The sequence below is a fragment of the Pungitius pungitius genome, chromosome 7, assembly GCF_949316345.1.
Source record: "Pungitius pungitius chromosome 7, fPunPun2.1, whole genome shotgun sequence".
Taxonomy (NCBI): domain Eukaryota; kingdom Metazoa; phylum Chordata; class Actinopteri; order Perciformes; family Gasterosteidae; genus Pungitius; species Pungitius pungitius.
This window is the reverse complement of record NC_084906.1, coordinates 14,643,737-14,663,337: the sequence shown is the minus strand read 5'-3', so window position 1 is coordinate 14,663,337 and position 19,601 is coordinate 14,643,737. Positions and strand designations below refer to the sequence as shown.

General features: G+C 43.4%; 1 protein-coding gene across 3 annotated transcripts in view; it reads left to right on the top strand.

The window, feature by feature from the left end:
* negr1 (neuronal growth regulator 1) overlaps positions 1-19,601 on the top strand; it is a 121,546-nt gene that overhangs the window by 66,114 nt on the left and 35,831 nt on the right. For all 3 annotated transcript variants that reach the window (XM_037468790.2, XM_062563254.1, XM_037468791.2), the window contains 2 exons: positions 5,601-5,732; positions 18,332-18,452. In XM_037468790.2, the coding sequence (XP_037324687.1) occupies positions 5,601-5,732; positions 18,332-18,452 (253 nt within the window). The remainder of the gene's footprint in view (positions 1-5,600; positions 5,733-18,331; positions 18,453-19,601) is intronic.

The window sequence follows — 19,601 nt, the reverse complement described above, 5'->3', positions numbered from 1 at the left end:
CGGCTGTTAGCGGTTAGCCAAACACAACGTCCAAGCCAGTCTTGGAGCAGCACCGGTCGAGAGGGACTCGGCAGGTGCCCACTATCTCGCTCGCGGCTCCATCCACAGACACATACACACACACACACACATGCAGAAACACAGGTTTGGGCCTAGCAGGGATAACAGGTAACAGTTCTTTCCAGTTCTGGAGGGCTTTCGCTGTTAAACAGATGCATGTTTCATGCCCAAATGTGTTGCCCTACATAGTGGTTACCAGGAACTTTGTTGTTTGATTATTCTTTTGAAGCTAGAAAAACATGCTTCTGCACAACTCAAAAGAAGACGAGTGTATCAAAGGAAATGTTAGATGAGCAATGGTTTTTGGCTGTAAGAGCAAAACAGCATTTTGACAACGCTTTGTGCCGTTTTGTGTTCTTGTAAAAACTCATAGGATATTGGTGCCGTTGTATATCCTGCCATACTTTATTTGTTTGAACTCACCATGAAGGCCTAACTTATCTTTGACCACCTCAAAGATGTCATTAAGAGGTAATCGTCATCCAAGCGCTCCACAATCCTCTTTATGTCTGTGAGCTTAAGCAAACTGTAATATTTAGCACCGTCACTGTCAATGTCACAAAAAAGCACAGTTGAATGTGGGAGCTTTTATTAGTCACACCTTCTTCTACATGGCTGTGCAAGTTACATTGAGAATTAGAATTTTTGCAAGCACACATTTTGATCAAATCAATAAGGGCTGCATTGCAGCGTATGCAAAGTTTCTGGGAGATCTCTGTGCTTCACCTGCGTACGACATGGGGAAATGTGAAACGTGTATTTTCCGTTGTTACATTTGTATGGTTGTCAAATACCACGATTAGTGGTGCGCTCAAACCCTGGCTGCTCCATGTCCCATGTCAAAGTGTCCCTGAGCAAGACACCCAACCGCTAATCCCAATGTGTGGGATGGGTTGAAAATGCAATGTAAGTCGCTTTGGATAAAAGCAACAGCTAAATGACATGTAGTAATAATAATAAATGAAAGATGCAGTCAGCAATTCTCATCCAAGACAATTCTTCTTCCCGTTGGTCCAAAGCTGGTTGCATCCACCTTAAAGGCAAAGAGTCAAATTGTCCTGCTGTTTCAACTTGATAAAGACTTCATTCCTGCTGTGAATCATCAAGTCATACGAATGCTGAAAATCCTAAATGGAATAACCGCTATCAAAGATGGAAGCAGTTGGGGTTTTGAACATGTCTTTCGTCAATTACATTTCTCCTGAGCAGATGGAATAACTCCCCAATTTCAGGGCAAACAGAGTGCAGAGTAGAGCCGGAGAAATTATATTGTTGCCTTTTCAGAATTGTTGTCAATCAAATGCCTTGCTCCTGTTGCCAAAGAAAACATTTGTGGACTGAGACTGAAGGGGGGAAAGCCCGTCTGTGTGCTCACCCTGCTCATGGAGCCGTGCCTCACAGAACACCCCTCTTGTTTCTTTCCTTTCTTTTCACCACTTGTTTATTGTTTTTTGCACGCTGATTGCTCTAATGTGCCTCTATGCTACCTCCCACCAGCAAACCTCTATTGCAAAATAGTGATTAATTGTTTCCCACTCGCAGTGACAAGAAAAACCTTTTTTTTGTGCTCTCCCGTGGAATCCTCTGCCTTTGATTTAGCCATAAGTGCCACTGGACGCGCCGGGCACACTTAGCCTCGTGGGTCACTGCCTTTCATTTTACTGCCCCAGTAAAAGACACTAGTGCGCACGGTGGATTTCCAGATCCCGCGTGCCATAATTCCCCATTACAGTCAAATACACTTGCAGCTGTGCTCTAAAGGCAGCATATAGGTCAACCATGTTAACTTCTTGTTGTGAGGGGGGCGGGGGGGGGGGGGGAGGATACACACGGCTCGGAGAGATAACATCTTTAGTTCTTTTATAATCCATGACCGGACAAATAAAGTGTATTTACCGAGAGTTGACGTCACAAAGTGCTTCACAGTAAAAAGCGCCGGGCATAGCCGTGCCGCGCGGGTTCTGGTGTTATTGCTCGCAGGGAACAAGCGGGACGGAGAGGTGGAACGACCTCTGGTTCACGTGTAGTCATGAAAGCAGTGTTCGCTGTATTTGAACATTCATTAAAATGACTATTTATGTCATGTTTTGCTTTGTCATGAAGACTGCTAGAGTGTGATTAGTCTCAGGTAGGACTAAGTGATGCTTGATTTGCCCCTGAGTGATTTGTCTCATCCAGGTGTAACCTGTTCTTTACTCCAACTCTGCCTCCCTCATAATGTATGTTGATAGTTGTGCTGTTGGTGCAGATATCTAATGTAGAGATATAGATATAAGAGGCCATTTAAATCTCACCAACAAATGTATTACGTTCTATAACCATAAGGAGAACAATCCGATCGCACTCGCTCTGTGACATTCTCATAGCGTGTGGGTCATAATGTAGGTCTAATCAACACTTAAATAATACATCATTACAAAAGCACTTTGTTTTAATTTAATTTTGCTCTAACAAGGCTGCATCTATTTAATTCAGAAAAATATGTAATCCCACACTGCAAATCAACCAAAAGAGATTTTCCTCTCATGAACAAATGGAAATGGGATTATGTTGTGTTTTAACAGTATTATTCAGCTGCATTGAAAGACAGCTACTTGGTCAAATCCAAAACAATCGTTTTGCACATTATTTAGCTGTGATGTTTATTTCATTGAGCACAGAGGTGCCGGCTGAGGCTGTAGCTTAGCTTAGCAGCAGCTCTACTTATTCAGTGAAACAGATAATATCCAGTCCCTCTGAATAAATCAGAGCTTTCAATTCTAGGTATTATTACAGAGGCCAAATGTGTGTGCAGAGCCACCGCGCAGGCGATAACTTGCTCTGAAGCTACGGGACGAACAACTCCCGCATCAGCCAAAACGTTTAAGCTGATTTTAACTGTGGTGTGTTCATTTATTTTAGATTAGATTCAGTGCTGTTAAAAAAAAAGAGCTCCATCAGGTAAAACACCTGATGGAGGTGGATTTCTGCCGAGATCCCAGACGACAACATACTATCTCATATCTATCTCAAGTCCAATTCCCCAGCATATCATGGAGAAAAAAGTACAGGTATGGCTAATTTGGCATACGTATCAGAGGTAAAGATGCAAGCTAGAGGCTGACGGGGAGTTGCACCATGTTAACCATGTTTGTATAATCCCCCCCCCCCCCATCTTTTTTCATACCAAGTTTGCGCTCCACACTTTGATTGCTATTCTGACATGTTCTAAATGCTCAGCACCTCCCCCCCCCTCCCCCCTAAAGAAAAAGTTTTCAAAATCCCCATGAACATTTCTTCACTGGTGAAAAGCCAAGCTATGAGCACAGAAATAGAGCCCTTTCTGTTATTTTTCCATCCCTGTGCTCTTGGCATATCAGCGGTTCTGTTTTTCAGAGACATCCGGTGCTTGTATATGGATCAACATTTTTTTTTTTCTCTTCTTTTTTGCTGTTGTTTGTGAAGCCACCACTATCTTTGCCAAGACTCTTGGACTCAATTGTTGTGTGACAAGAGACAGTAAAGCTCATTATCAACAACGCCTTCAGTTTCAAGTTTTATGACATACTAGCTAGCAGATAAACAGCTTCCCCGGGTCACACAAAGGGAGAGTGGGAATATATACAAATTCTACTCACTTTCAGGGGAGAATGGAAGCATTTCCACTCCTAAAGCACGGATTGTCTTGATTCTGGCTACCCTTTTGTGAGATTTTGAGAGTCAGCAATCTCTGAACACTCGCTCTCTGAACAGCATGTTGAGCTCGGTTTAGCTTGCTTGTGCGTTCAGTTTGATTCCCGTGCCTCCACACATATTTCCTCCCAAAGAACCACCATTACTACCCCCTTGAAAGGGTGGATATGAATAGATTTTCACAATGAGTATCACTTAGTGTTGGAAACACATTCACAGTTCTTCCCGCTGAGACCCTATAACCATCTATTATAAAAACACATCCAGTCGTATTGGTTGTCTTTCATTAGTATTCTTTAACTCCCCATCCATCCATCTCTCTGTCAGTCTCCCCATTCATCCATCTGTCAGTGGTGGGGGTACATTATTATCTTTCATTGCAAAGATTTTACTTGCAATGACCTCCCTTTTTGGCCTGATTATCCTCTCCTGAAACCACACTATCACATTATTGCTTCTTTTCAATTATAATGTTTTCACACGATTTTCTGCTGTTTCTCGCGATTGGAGCAGACATGATGGTGTGGACCGGCCGATATTCTGTTGGTGGTGCTTTTCTGCTCCTGCCTTTGGCACCGCTGGCTAACTATAAAGCACCGACATGTGCATTGAGCCATCCAGGCTGTGTGTCTTTAAGGAAGCAGCTCTAACTTCCTTGTACACCATATGTATATATATATAATACACCATTTTTTTACAATTTCCTGCCACCATAACAATATGTATGTATGGATCCTGTGCGATTGTTCGGTACAATAACTAGTCTCATTTAGGGTTGGGTATCGAGAATCGAGAATCGATTGGAATCGAAACAAGCTTTGCGATTTACCCGGTATCGTTCAAAAGTTTAAAATTCGATTCCTAGTTTCGATTCTCAGTCCGCCGGCGAGACCGGAAATAGAAACCGCTGAACACCAACGAAGAAGCGTCCACCGGAAGTGTTGCCGTAACAGCGCGATCGAACATGTCTAGCGTGCGTCGGCGGTCCTAAGTGTGGTTACACTTCTCGAAACAAACCGAAAACTCGGCAAAAAACTCCCGGTTGTTGTGAATGTGTGACGCATCAGACCAGTGCGCGCGGGTGCCGGGTGTCCCGAGCGGAGCGGTCCTCTCTGTTAAAATGAGCAGTGAGGCTTGCGCTGCAAAGAAAGAAAAAAAAGATTGTGCTAGCACTCCCCGCGTCGACCGCCAGCAGCCCCCCGTCAGCGAAAGTGTCCCTGATTTGAGGTTGGGAGAGTTGCGCGCCCCCCCCCCCCCCCCCCCCCCCTCCGTGTGCCCCGTGTTTGACGCGCTGCCTCTTCCTCTGATTCCAAGGGTTCGTTTTTGTGAGGTTTCAAAAATAAAGCACTCTGGAGGAAAGTGTACCCCTGTTAAAATTATTCATAATTTATAATGTTTATACAATATTCAAGTTCATAGTTTGATATTTATTTTGTAGTTGAAAACAGCCCTGTTAGAAATTCATAGTAAAGTTAATACAAATAATTAATATTGATGGAGAAGGTCAGACTATTTTCTTCAGAAAGACCCTTCGTTAGCTAGCTCATTTAAAATATCTTAAACTTAAACTTTTTTGACCCTGCCTCTTAAAAGAATCGGAATCGAGAATCGCTGGGAACCGGAATCGAAACCAGGAATCGGAATTGGAATCGGAATCGCTCAACTTCAAACGATACCCAACCCTAGTCTCATTGCATCTTTGACTGTGGCTTAAGCTTTGAAGCTATTTGTTCTAAATGGCAAATAGGCTATACGCACACTGCCCAAAGGTTAGAGACTGCTCAGGGCTGTATGAGTGTGCGTGTGCAGTATTTGTACATTTTAATTCCTTTGTGTCAGTAATTTGCCTGTGTTTTTACTTTTTCCAGCCCGGAAGTACGACAGCGGCGAATACCTTAACGTTACCGGCATCACAAGGGACCAGGCCGGAGACTACGAATGCAGCGCTTTAAATGACATCGCCTCTCCTGACACCAAAACAGTCAAAGTCACAGTCAACTGTAAGTAGGTTTCTTTCTTCCTCCTTGCTTCCCGTCTCCCCCCCCCCCCCCCCCGCTCTGCCCTGGCAGAGGCAAGGCAGACATCAGGTCCTCAATGACGCCGGTGCAGTGTCTCTGACCGTGCCCTCAAGTACACCTTTTAGAAGTTTGAAAGAGTAAAAAGCCAAGAGTGAGAAGTTTCTTCATATTTAATGTGAGAATTCCCTTTTTGTCGGTGCATGTAGGTGATTAATTCACACCAAGGAAAGGTCTGACTGTTCTAAGCACTCTTCCATTATGCAGGTAATGAGTCTTTCAAAAGAGTGAGGAGGCAGTAATGAGGAGCCGGGGCATTAATGAATGATACTGGGCTTTAGCTGTGCTGGTCACATGGAAATCACCACTCACAAGCATGAGCCAGGATGGGTGCTTGACAATTTCACCATTCCCTCTTGTTTTAAAAGTGCACCTTTGCTTTGCTGTTATTTATACGGGTTTCTGCATAAATGGCCTGCGCTATATTTCACTTTTGGCGAAGCTCATCATGCATTCGGCCTCAAAGACGGAGGGGGAGGAAGAGTGAAAGAAAAAGCACTCCTGGCCCAGTTACCGACTGAGTCATAGCTTGAACGCTAATTATGCAAGTTTAATTTTTATTTTTAATGCACCGTATTGAAGATTAAACAAATTAAAATCCCCCAAAATGCTTTAACTGCATTTTGAGACACTGGCTCTGTTTTCGAACCAAGAACCGTGGCCATTATATCTATGTAATGCCTGGCTCTAATGAGCTGGGTGTGAGAGGACTTCTAGATGCCAGTTATTTATAGCTCATCTGAGACACGGGTTCAAGGATGAAAAGTGCTCCGACAGCAAGGAGTGCCTTTTATGCTGCCGAACAAAGGAGATATTCACAATGATTGATAAGGCATGTCAGACGCCACATTTTAAAGCCACGGCCACAGGGTTATGTGGGCTTTGTTTCCAAACTGAGTCAATTGATGAGGAAGACTTTCTTTTACTGTCAGGCAAAGTCACCACAGCACGAGCATCGGCGCGACGCCTTCTTCAAGCGTGGAGGCAGTGTTTACCCGCTGCACAGAGTTATCTAGAGCTTACAGTTACAGAGCGGTTCCTGTCATTGACCAGTCACTCATCCTGTGTTATTGGGATAAAACACACGGGAGACTTCTCCAAATATTGTTTGTGGATTCCATTTTGAATGGTTTGTTAACTAAAGAACTTGAAATATGATGTTTAACATAATTCTGATACACAATACTTCAGATTCAATCTGAACTCAATTTGAATAGATTAATTTAAAAAAAACAAAAACATGTTGGAATAATTTTATCAAAGAAAAGCGGCACAAACCTCAGGGAATACACTGAAGTCTATTGGAAAGCGTTATCTCCCCATTAACTGCAATATCCATATGCTCCTTTTCAGGAACTAAGCAAAACAGCATGTTACAATGTCGATGACAATGTCTTTTTGAAAGAACCCAATGGGTTTTGAAATGACTGCATAAACCCTGAGGGATCAGAGAATAATATAACGCAGAAAGCATCATGTAAATGATTATTACTAAAGATGGAGATTATGTACACGCCTCGGAAGGCAGCTGTGTTGGACCTGAGCTCTTCTTCCCTTCGTACATATACAGCGCCACGTCTTACTGACGAGTCTTATTAAAAGAATCTGTCTGCGGTAATTGGTTTTGCAGCCTGTGTCTCCAACAAAATGTAAAAGCCAAGGCTCCCTCCCACTGAATTCATGAATGTTTCATAATTCTCTACGTTGTGTTTGAGCTATGGATGACATGTAACTCCACAGTCTGACTTTTTGTGTCCTCCCGAGCCCCTTGCACACAACGCCCTCCGTGTTATATTGTAGCTGTTTGGCATTCGAAGTGCTGCGCAACTACAAGACCGGAATAAACATTGCACGTCAATATAGTCAGTGTTTCACCTCTCGAAATGTTTGCTATATATATACGTTTTGTATATCTCGTATTTGGATATATTTCCTCAAAGGTGCCCCGTCCTTCCTCCGTAGACCCCGTGACTCGTGCTCATATACAAAGATAAGGTGGAGGATCAATGAATTACAGTCGTCCACTGGAGCGGGTTGATATGGCCACAGCGGGGTGAGCCGTGTGCCGCTCCTCACTGATTCCGCTCCACCCCCCCCACCCCGCCCCCCACCTCCCTCCCCCGGTGCAAGAGAGAAGCATTCGGACCACACGCCCGAAAACCGCTGCATCATTCAGGCTTCACTGTCACACATCAAGCTGCATTCACAGAGCAGCCGGGAGCGTGGGCTAGTGATGGCGGCCCGCTGTGCCAAGCGCTGAATTGAAGAAGGAAGACGTTAGCTGACACCCGGAACTCAAATAAGAACTAATTACGCGGCACGAAGCAACAAACGAACGTTATTAAAGATGTTACTCTGGAGGGGCACTCGTTTGCACAGCTGACAGAAGCAGTCACTGGACTTCATGAAGGTTCTTCTCCTGGGAGAAGTGTCAGGTTTACTCTCCCGTGTTTAGAAGAATAGGTGGTTTTAAGTCCCCACACACAATGATGGCAGAAAGCACTGTTACAGTATTCAGTGTTTCCCTTTACACTTAGTCAGGCGAACGGTGCACATACAGACATATATGCGCACGTGTCGGGGCAGGACTGCGTGGAGGGGGGAAAAAATAAAGATTAGAGATTATTTTTTATTTCAGACTTTTTCCAGGGTTGGGTGGGGGAGGGAGGGCGCCCCCTTGTTATAATGGTAGGGGAAACACTGCTATTGATATTGACGTTTCATTGGTTGTTGTTGCTTAATTATGAAAAAGCCTGTAATGATGTACATTGACCCTATCGAAGTATTGACCCAGAATATTTGCAGAACTTGAATACTAATTTTGTTCTAACTACTGAACACTTTCAATTAATTAAAAGACTAATTTCAACAGTACGCGGTTTGAATTACAGATTGCACTCACATATCCACTGCAGTGGATTGTTTCTAATGTCTGCTGTTTTTGTATCGACATCAATGCAGAAAAAGAAGAAAAAAACAATGCGTATGTTAACACTGTAGCACATTAAAGCAGACGTGCTACACTACAGTCAGACTACAAGTCTGACACTTCTGTTTGGCTACACATCCATCGCAGCAAGCAACGCCTTTTAAGCTGCTTTCCAAATCACAAACATTTTACGCACATACTGTCGCTGCACTTACAAAGGGCAACTTCTGCATAAGATTTAACCCCTTTGCTCATACCTTCGCTGCATAGAGAATTGTGAGATGGAATACCCAAGGAGATCGGGTGGGACATCCTGCTGTATTTCGGCAACCTGCATTTCAAACACTGCGTATTATGACATACTCAATATGTTTGTGGCATACCTAACACTTTGGTAGTATGCATATTCAAATGTACAGTTTGCCTTGAGGCTGAACATACACATTCTGTGCCGAACATTCCTGGGCTTGATTCGGGAAGGGGGACCATGGTGGATGAAACACTACCTGCATCGTTTGTGCGACAGCAAACCATTCGCCGACGACATTTGGATGGCAGAAATTGACTTTATGCCACACAAAAGGGATTCTCAGGGATAAGATCTCTGAGGAGATCTCCAATATGACAGGTCACATTTCCCCACTTAACAACTTATCAAATCACTTCTTTTACTGTAGAACCATAGCGATATAACCCAGTAAGTATGAACAGGCCTATAGTGTACTGTACTATGTATGGTATATAGTGTGTCATAATGAAAGAAAATCAGTATACTGGGTGTAGCGCATACCGCGGCTTTACCTAGAGTTACCAATACCTCCATCACAGTTTCTATCAAATAGCACCTTGCAAAGTTGTTTTATGGCCCTCTGGAGTCTTTTCAACACGATCTCTCATGGAGATGCTGACAGTCGATATTTCTAAAGATGCCATCGTCCTTCATAGCTGCATGCATTCATAGCTCACTAGCTTTTGTTGAGGTTGACAAGACCAAGGTAGTTGACTCCTTCACATTAGAATCAACAAATATATGTTATTACTATATTATTACTAGGCTTTTATTGACTTATTATTGTACAGAATAAGTTTAATACTCAAATTGTGCTGTATTACTTACCGTTGGGGTGTGTAACATGAATTATTCCAGTATGGTCTTCCTTGAGGAGTACTGTAGACTGCAGCATGGTTCACATTAGGACTGCACTGTCATTGCAAGGCGGCGCTTAATCGCATCGTCCACAGCTCTGTGACTCCCTTCTATCGGCCTGTCCTCACACTCTGCACCTCCGATCCTTACTGAAGGAGTATGCCTCTATTCATTGTTTACCTTATAGTGTTCGGCAAAATCCATACTCATGAATAGCACCTGTCGACTAAATTGACAGAGGGCAAGGTTGGACGATGTAACATATGTGACCCTCCCCATCCATTATTTAAGTTCAAGTTTTACCCTACAGTCCATTTAACAATCTAGCAGCTTTGCAAAATAAGTCAATATTACTGTAATCATTGAATGGCCGCAGTTAAATGATTCACGCATGATTTGGAGTGCAAACCTATTTGACTGCAAACATAACCTGTTTGGATCAGCTATATTGCAAATTATAGACTAATACTTCATACTGATTTGTTTGGTGTAACAATACAAGATTCAGAGCATATTTAAAGTAGAAAACAATGATCTCTGTACAGATAAAAAGAAGTAATGTCTGCAAGAATGAAGTGGCTCGGTGTGTGTGTGTGTGTGTGACGTCATACCGACCAAAGGCGTCATTGGGGAAACAGCCTTTGGTCCTCCTCTGAAGGCTTTTAGCTTCGTCAGCACTTTTTCCGGTTTCTGGCCCGTTAGGACCATGTCTGCAGATAGTGAGTCAAAAGAATCACTCCACGCTTGGGAAAAAGCTCCTTTTGTCAGAGTGGGATGCTGGTGCAGGCGGAAGGGAGGACTCAAACGCAGGAGTTCCAGACATGCTCTTTATTCCAAAACATAAGACTCACCAAACAGACGAACGTGCACCAACGGCAACTGACGTAGACAATGACGCGACAAAGGACAACTGGCACACAGGGCTTAAATACACAAGGGAGGTGCAGGTGATTGGACACAGGTGGAAGCAATCAGGCAATCACAGGACAGGAAGTGAAGTTACCCAGAGACACGAGACACAAGAAAGCTACAAAATAAGACAAGCAGACCCAAACCGTGACACCTTTAAAAAAATGATCCATTCATGTTGTGCCCTGTTGTTTCAAGATTTGTACAATCTCGTTTAAAATTTTCAATATCATTTGAGAATTTTGCCAAAGCAACAACAAACTGTCGTTTTTAGGGATCAGCTAAATTGAATTAAGTTGTAAACATCGGTCGGTCATGCCGCCGCTGTTTCTCTGTTATCGCTCCAATTAGACAGCACAGGAGTGAGTGTCACTGAGATTTCACGGGTTAACAACAGTCTAATTAAATACAGGTCCAAACAACTTCCCTCTTTTTTCAAGCTAAGAGTATAGGTGACCTCGAGGCTAATTGCAGATTAAGGACCACTAATTAAAATAAGCAAACCATAGTAATGAAAACAAATTAAAGCTTTAGAATGTTTTGTGTTTTAATAACAGTAGGCACGCCATGACACCAAGCCGGCCATTTGGCCTTCTGTGATATGATGAGTTAAAGCGCAGCAGGTTTCAGGCATTGCCTCCGTGCTGAGTCCAGTTCATGTAACCTCTTTTTGAATTTCAAACAGGCTCAAAAGACTGCATTGATCAGACTGCATTAACTAAATGACTAGCGTGCCCTTTTGTCAAGTCTTAATACATCAGGGGATGGATGAATGACAACCAAATGCCTTTTTGAGCTAAACCTGGATCCTGGCAGTTATCCAGAGGGGGAGGCTGGAATCAGATTGGCTGAAAAGCCCTGCTTGGCGAAAGGATATTTCAGCGGTGATCTTTATCCTGGTGGAATCTGATCTCTGACCTACTTTTCATATTTACATATTCATCTTCACTGCAGGTGGGTGCCGTTATTGGCTGGAATTCTCACCGCACAGTGTGACTCAAAGGCATAAATATTACATCTCGCTGGTTGGGTCTGAGGGATGAATGAGATGGAAACAACCGTGGGACAAAAAGCCAGGGTTTGATTAATTAATGAAGCCCCCCCCCCCCCCCCTTGTTGCAGAATGAACTACTAACTACATACAGATAAAACAATTGTAAAAACGCTCTTTTTCAAGCCGAGAAATCAAAGTTGACTGACCTTCTTCTGGAGCTTAGACAGGTAAAAGCCGTCCGTGCTCACCTCAGATTGAATGAGTGACTGTGCGCAGTTCAAGCTTCATGTTGCAAAATGAGATTTGACAGTTTACACAAACTGAAGTCACTCATGGAAAGTACACAGACAACCACCTGTCTTGTTGTGTTATTCGATCTGTTTCAGATGCTCTCACTAAAGCCGCCTGTAACTGCGCCAGATGTTCATCGATTGGCTATGCAGTAATTAAAAAAAGCTGCCACAAATGTGCTGAGAATAAATATGTAAAGAAGGCATGTAAAGAGTTGAGGCCTTGTTTGCAACAAAGATTTGAATTTTCAACGCAGCATCGGAAAACGACGGCTTTTTTTAGGATACATGCCCCTCCTGAATTTATGTCGATGCCACATGTTTTATATATTAGTCCCAGCCACATTCCTGAGGAAGTTAAAATAGAAGGCAAACACTTTGTCTTCAGCACACTTAAAGGGGTTCAAGATCAGAGACTGGAAGCCTCTCGACGGCTCTCAACGCGTCGATGCCAAACCGTGGCCTCACAGCTAACAAAGCTAACCGCTCCGACAGCGGCAACTAACGTTCCGGCGTTAGATTCCCTTCCCTTTAACTCTGACAGCCTTGTTTTTGTTTTTTTTGTCCATACTTTTTGCTTTGTCGACACAACATGGGCATCGCTCCCTCCTTCAACATCACTTGTTGTCCTTCAAGGCGAGCCTTCGCTTGCTCTGCAGAGCCCGGTGTATGTTGTGTACGCCTCCTCCAGTCGGCTGCAGCTGTGAACGTGGCTCACCTATTCACCGTGGCCATTAATAAAAAGAAGAGCACTTCAATTCACTAATTCATATGTGATCGTTTTCTATGAATTATGAGCATGTGCATCAAAGTGCTTTCGGCAATTACAGCCGCGGTACGCTGGATTTCTTTGCATGATTGAAATATACGTCAAATTCTTTACCTCGCCTTTCCTTCTGTTCCCCTCGAGCCAACGGCTTCCTCTAAAGCGCCCGTCATCGGGGCCTTTTTGGAATTCAAGCCCAGCCCCCGACAGACACACCCACAACATGCCCCTCTAGCTCCCCTGACAGAGTTGTTCAGGGGAGTCATGAGCATCTCCAATAGATAAGAGGCTGTTTACTCGTGGTCCGGAGACCCATCACTATGACCCTAACTGTATGACAATGTCAAGTCATAACAAGAAAGTCAAACAGCTATTAGTGCAATGCGAACATGTTTGCGCTGCATTAGCATCTATTAAAACCGGGTGAATATTGGCCCAACACAACATTTACATGGCTGTATACGACATTTACTTTACTGTGTCCTACATACTGTGTGTGTGTGTGTGTGTGTGTGTCAGAAGGGTCGGGCTGGAGCAGGTTGAAGTGAGAGCGCAGAGTTTTTCCCAAAAAAGTGCTTTTTATTCTCAAATTAATCCATGACGTGCTCCAACGACGGCTGACGTAAGACAATGACGCGACCAAGGACAACTGGCACACAGGGCTTAAATACACAAGGGAGGTGCAGGTGATTGGACACAGGTGGAAGCAATCAGGCAATCACAGGACAGGAAGTGAAGTTAACCCAGAGACACGAGACACAAGAAAGCTACAAAATAAGACAAGCAGACCCAAACCGTGACAGTGTGTGCCTGAGGCTGTGTGTGTCCAGGCCTGACTTAGTGCAAGGATTGATTGCGCTGGTGGATCAAAGGTAGAATAAATGTTCATTCATTATCGGGAGTATTTGAACACACAGCCACACAGACTCAGCTGAGCATTTGTCGACAGTTTTCACTATCCGTTGAAATCATGTGGCTTTCAACTCAAAGTAGAATACTTCCTACAATTGGTTTCTGATCCTGTCCTAAGTAGAGTTAAAGCCAGTAGCCTAGAGCTGTTTGGATGTAAATCCTACATCTCTCCAAAGCTCTCGTCTTGATTGCGATTTGGAGTCCTTGCTGCACGTGGGGCATGAATAATGCTGCGTTCACACCAAACGCGAGGCCAATTTTCGGTTGAATGGTTGCGGATGAACGAGAATTTTGAGCCAATCAGCATCGAGATGCTCCGCTCGCCGTCACCGCCGTCCTGCTGCCCAAGCGTGGATATAGTTCATGAATGTGCCGCTCACGGGAGACAGACAGATTGAACGCCTGGAAGTTAATTGGTGCCAACACGTCATCAAACTGGCTTCTGGCTAGCTGGAAGCGGCAGTCATCCACACGCACTTCGGTGAAATTCACCGCCACGTGTGCGGCGACGGATGATGTCATGAACCCAAACGCAAGGGCGTTTGTGGTTCTGACGTTTGTGTAATTTCCCAACAAGCACAGAGCAGTTGCCGTGGTTATTTCCATGGTGGATAACGGAAATGATAACTCTCTTTACAGAGATAAGCCACGCCCCCTTTGAAGGGCACGTGAATGAAGGCGGATTAACTACAACTAGTCGGGCGAGTAAACTCAGGCGGGTAAATTTAAAGTTAAGGTTAACGCACCATAAGTGTAATCATGATCTTCCGCAGAATAAATGTTCCTGAGCACAGGTTAACAAACAAAACAGGTAGACGCACAGCAACCTACTCCTTCATACAGCTTCATAATGTTGACAAAAGACGCACGCCTTCAATGCATCAAACTCTGTGGGGCATGAACGACGTGTGTGTTTACTCAGCTAGAGGTGACCTAGTGGAGCCTCCTGTGGGGCTTCTATATGTTGTGGTCAGGGGTGTGGTCCTCCTTAGGTGAGAATACGTAAACGCTGCAAGACAGGTGGGCATTTCTGTAGGTTCAACCGTTTAGTGTTTTAACAAAGACAATAGATTGGAATCCCTGGCGCTGTCAACCCGCGCAGTCCTGCACACTAAGCCGGTTATTTATATCCCTTGTATTGTATGAAAAGATGGAACACAATGTTCCCTCGCTGTTCTGAATAGAAATCTTAATTAATTAATAAATCTTGGCAAGAGAACCATTCCTCTTCGACAAGAAACAGGACAATGAAGCCCACAGATGGCAGTGCGGAACAGTGTCTCTGTGTGTAAGCTGATAAGTCATGCACTGATGAGTCCATCTTCTAATTGCAATGAAAACCCATTTTCAAATCTGGCTGAAGAGGTAGGGTTATTAATTGATCTTTTAATTAAAAAGCTTGCGTTCTCTTGGCAAACAATAGTTTGTGGCTAAATAAATCAGCGACCCGGTGAAGCCTTGTTCATTAAGGTGCGCTGCTCTCTGAGCAAACCCTGTCCATTCCTTTTAGATGGCATGCAGGTTAACAATTTTAGTTACCCTTAACATTCATTGTAGAGAAGTACAATTGCAGCCATTCTTAATTGTTTTGATGACAGGCGCCGCGTAACACAGATGTAATTGTGATCGACCCACATCTGGCCATTTGTCACCCGGCGGGGCCTCACAGCACCCATCTTTCTGCCATGCCTGTGCTATTCCTGGACCGAACCCCTTACCCCCATCTGGTGGAATCGCCACGAGTTGAGGCATGATTTACAGCATCACCACAGCATGCTCTGGATACTAAATTACCTGGATTATTGGGCCTTGAGGATTTTTAGTGCACTACTTTGCATTACTCTCAAAATCCTGATGGTGTATTGCACAATATATGATGATGTAGGACGTGCCAGCGTGTTGAAATTGGAAATATTGAATTGAACTGGATTTTATGGCAGTGATCTGTCTTAACAGATCCCATTGCCAGGATCTAAATTGGAAAGACTTGATGTTATTGCATATGCATATAACAGTATTTTGGATCACCCACCAGGTTTAGGGGGACATTTTTCTTTCTGACATGTCGCAATAGTTAAATGACTTGAATATCGCGAAGGACGATTACTTTCACCCCAACTACATATTCATTCTAAGCAATTGCCTCTTAAAGTCATCGCTGTTGATTTTTTATGAGAGGTTGCCGTTGTTGAGAAAGATGATTTGTCTCTACATCGGGCCGTTTCTGTTAAGAATCCAGAGTTTCTTTACCATTAGTAGGGAGCGCTCCAAGTGCTCGTACTGTAGGTTGATCAATGAGAACATTTGAGCAAACCTTTGACTGTTACTGTTACCTAGGGTATGTAACTCTGCTTGCCAGAATTTGAACCAAACTGTAATAGAGAACAATAATCCAAGTTAATTGAAATCCTCTGAGTCTGATGAATAAAGCTCAGTGTATTTTCAACATACAGCCGATCCAGTTCCAAAAGGAAACTCGGATGCATCAAAGGAGCAATTTCCGACGGACAGTTTGGGGGAGGTTAAGTTTTCAGTTTTAACATAAAAAGACAATTGCCCATGAAGTGAGGTTTCAAGTATTGACACACCTGCCAGGGCCGCCATGTCCACTGTCCTAGCAACGTACAGTAGGACAGCCAGGTCACCCTGGTGCTTTCACAAGCTCCAGGTAATCAATGGCCCCGCACAGTGACACCAGGAGCAGATGGTAAGGATTCTCTAAGCCTCCGTCGGTCAGCAGACTGCATTGATTTTGTCGTACTTGTTATTGGCTTACATGTCTGTGCTTGTCTCTCCTCGTTCTTCCTTTTCTTTAAGTATCGTGATGTTATGCTTTATTGCGTTAGGAACTCTCTTAATATCTATTGCAGGTTGTTGTACAGCTCTTTCGGTAAAGACGATGTTAGAAACCTTTTTGCCAAGGAGCTTTTGGGCAGGTTATTGCAATGCTGCTGTCACCATTAAAGGACAGCTTACCCCAAAATACAAAATGCATATTTTCTCTATTATCAGTAGTAATATTTGTAATCTGAAGTAACCAGGTCATTAATTAAAAGATTCAGGGCTATTTGATTCTTCATTAGCAGAGTCCCATATAGTCCCGTTATATACGGCAGGTTCTTGTGTAATCAGAAGAAGGTTGGTGGAAGTGCATCCATCATCTCAGGGTGCCTAGTCTCTCCTGCATGATCACATGTATCTCACATCGGTTTCATCTCACTACATCAATGCAACGTTTTGAATGTTTGTAATGTGTCTTATCTAAATCCTATGACACGCATGCTTTAATGAACCATGTGGCCAAGCACCTTCTTCTAAATAAAAGTTTGTCTTATTTCATAGGAATAGGCTATTTTGACATATCCATTGGATCAACTTGGCACTATTTGCAGTTGGTGTGGATTAAAGCCCGTTGTCCGGAGATAAATCAGTCCTCTCCGAGGCCGTCCGTTAGGAACATCTCCAAATGCAATTGGAAGGAAAGGTTTGAAGGCGTTTGGCCGAGCTCCCTCATTGGAAACAGGCACAGACTGACAGGTCCAACTTTCTAACTCTGAATCATGGCTGGGAGGTTCCCTTCGAGCTGCAGGACTGATTCTAACTAAGACTAAGAACTTTGTAATCCTAATCTTTCTCAATGGCACAAAGTCATTCTGCTCATATAGTCAGATTTCTGATTGTGTGTTAAGAGCCGTTTTGTTATTTGATGGGCCGGAGTTGATTCTCGTCAAGACAATACTCAATGTCAGATGAGCCCAGTGCTTTATTATGATTGTTTCTCCTTTTCCCCAAGCCTCTATTGATTGCTGTGATGGAGAAACAGGAAACCACTCACGATAATACCAGTGGGCATGGTTCCCTGAATGCATTCACTTTCGTAAGGAGCAGGTACTTTAGAAAAAAAGGGACATTGTCATTTTTTTTGTCCACAGTTTTTCAGTTCAGGATTACTGCGTGTGGATAAGTTCACAATAAGAACAAATGAAACATTTGTATTACGTGACTTATTGTGTGACTATGCGGATGGCAAGAATGCCGGATGTTTTGTCCAACCACATGCTGTATTTAACAATATGCCTTTCTCATGAGTCTATACAAGTTCAATTCATCAATTAAATTTCTTTCAAGAATTTTATAGAAGCAGTGTGAATATTTGAAGTACAAAGGAATGGGCCGCTTTAGAAAATGTCCATATGTAAAAGCTGCCTTTGTGACACTGGCAAAGAGATTTACACCACATTTCAGCACATGAAAGGAGCCTCATTTTGCATTCACTGAACCCGCGCGTGCCATTGAGTCTGTGAACTTCCATTAAGTCATTTATTACCATGCAGTGCAATTCATTTTTCTTTCTGGCATCAAGGATGGATGCCCTCTTCCCTCCCCAGCACCGCCTCTGTGGACTGTTTACGCTATATAATGTGTGCAATGTCGGAGGTTGTCATATTCAAGTTCAACATCCCTACTTCCCCTTGTGATTCATGTCTTTCTACGACTTTGCTCGAGGGGGGGGGGGGGAATAATGCATTTGTTTATTTCGACTGACCCGCCAACGTCTCTCTCTCTGTTCTCTCAAGTTGCCCCAGCTATCCATGAGATGAAAAGCCATGGAGTCGGCCTGGGACGCACAGCTCTGCTGAGGTGCGAGGCGGCTGCGGTGCCTTCTCCAACATTCGAGTGGTACAAGGGTGAAAAGAGGTGAGCCCATTGTGACAGTATCAGCAACATATTGAAAACACGTCTTCAGTTCATCCTTTTCGGTAATAAGATACTTGTCAGGCCGCACTTCATTCGCCTTTATTGCTCTTACTTAGTTTCCTAAAAAATGGAAATTAGCAAGGTAGAAATGTCGAATTCCTTCTCCTGCTTTAAAAAGTATTTTTGCTTTTTCTAAATATTGAATTAAATGCAAATTGTATCATTAAGTCAATTGGTTTCACAGCTGCTCCAGCTCAAATTGACTCAGCAAACACCAGATAAGGGAACAGATAAAAGTAGACCGCAAACAAGGAGCTTCGGTCACAAGTAAGGTGAGACCGAGCACGTGAATTTGTGATGAAGTTGCATACAGTTCACATCCAGTGTGAGTGTGAATGGGATGGATCGTCGGTTTTATAGGCGAACGTGCTTGAGCCCATATAGAAATGAAGAGGATGCGTCTTTTCACACTCGATCTAAGAAGTGCCTTGAAGACATTTCTTTGGGGGCTTACAGAATCTAAGTTGTCCCGATATATATATCAGCCACTTAACCGGCTATTTGTTATTACTCTTTTGATTTTTCACAAGGTCCATAAACAAAAATGTTCCATGATGACGCAATAATTAGCAGATCATACGTTATCATTCATTATAATTTGAGAACAAGTAACGTAAATGTCTGCTAGGAAAGGTGAGGTTTCCATTCATTTGCTTTTTACCGTAGACCATGCATTCATTTGTCCTGCGTTTGGTTTCTTCCGAGGAGGTCCCACGTATGTGTTCCTGCAAGAGTCATTCGTGCCTTGTCCTCACCTCGCTTCCTAATAAAATGTTTGCCTGCAACCGGCTTAAACCATTCGCGGCACATACATCAATCAGTCTAGCTTCAAGTGTCAGTTCTTGAATTTAGAAACCAAATTACCCCCATTACTCATCATTTACCCACTCCTGGTGAGCACAATTTCCAATCATCAGCTCACACTGTGCTAATTGTAATTATGGGGTGGATTCAATTTATTCAATTGCTAAGGAGGCAAGTTGGCATGATTCTAGTCTTTACTTGATTCAAGGACTTGTTCTTTTTGTGACTTCTTACGTGGCTAAATGGAGGTTTCTTCATGTACTTGTCATTACGAAAAAGGACATT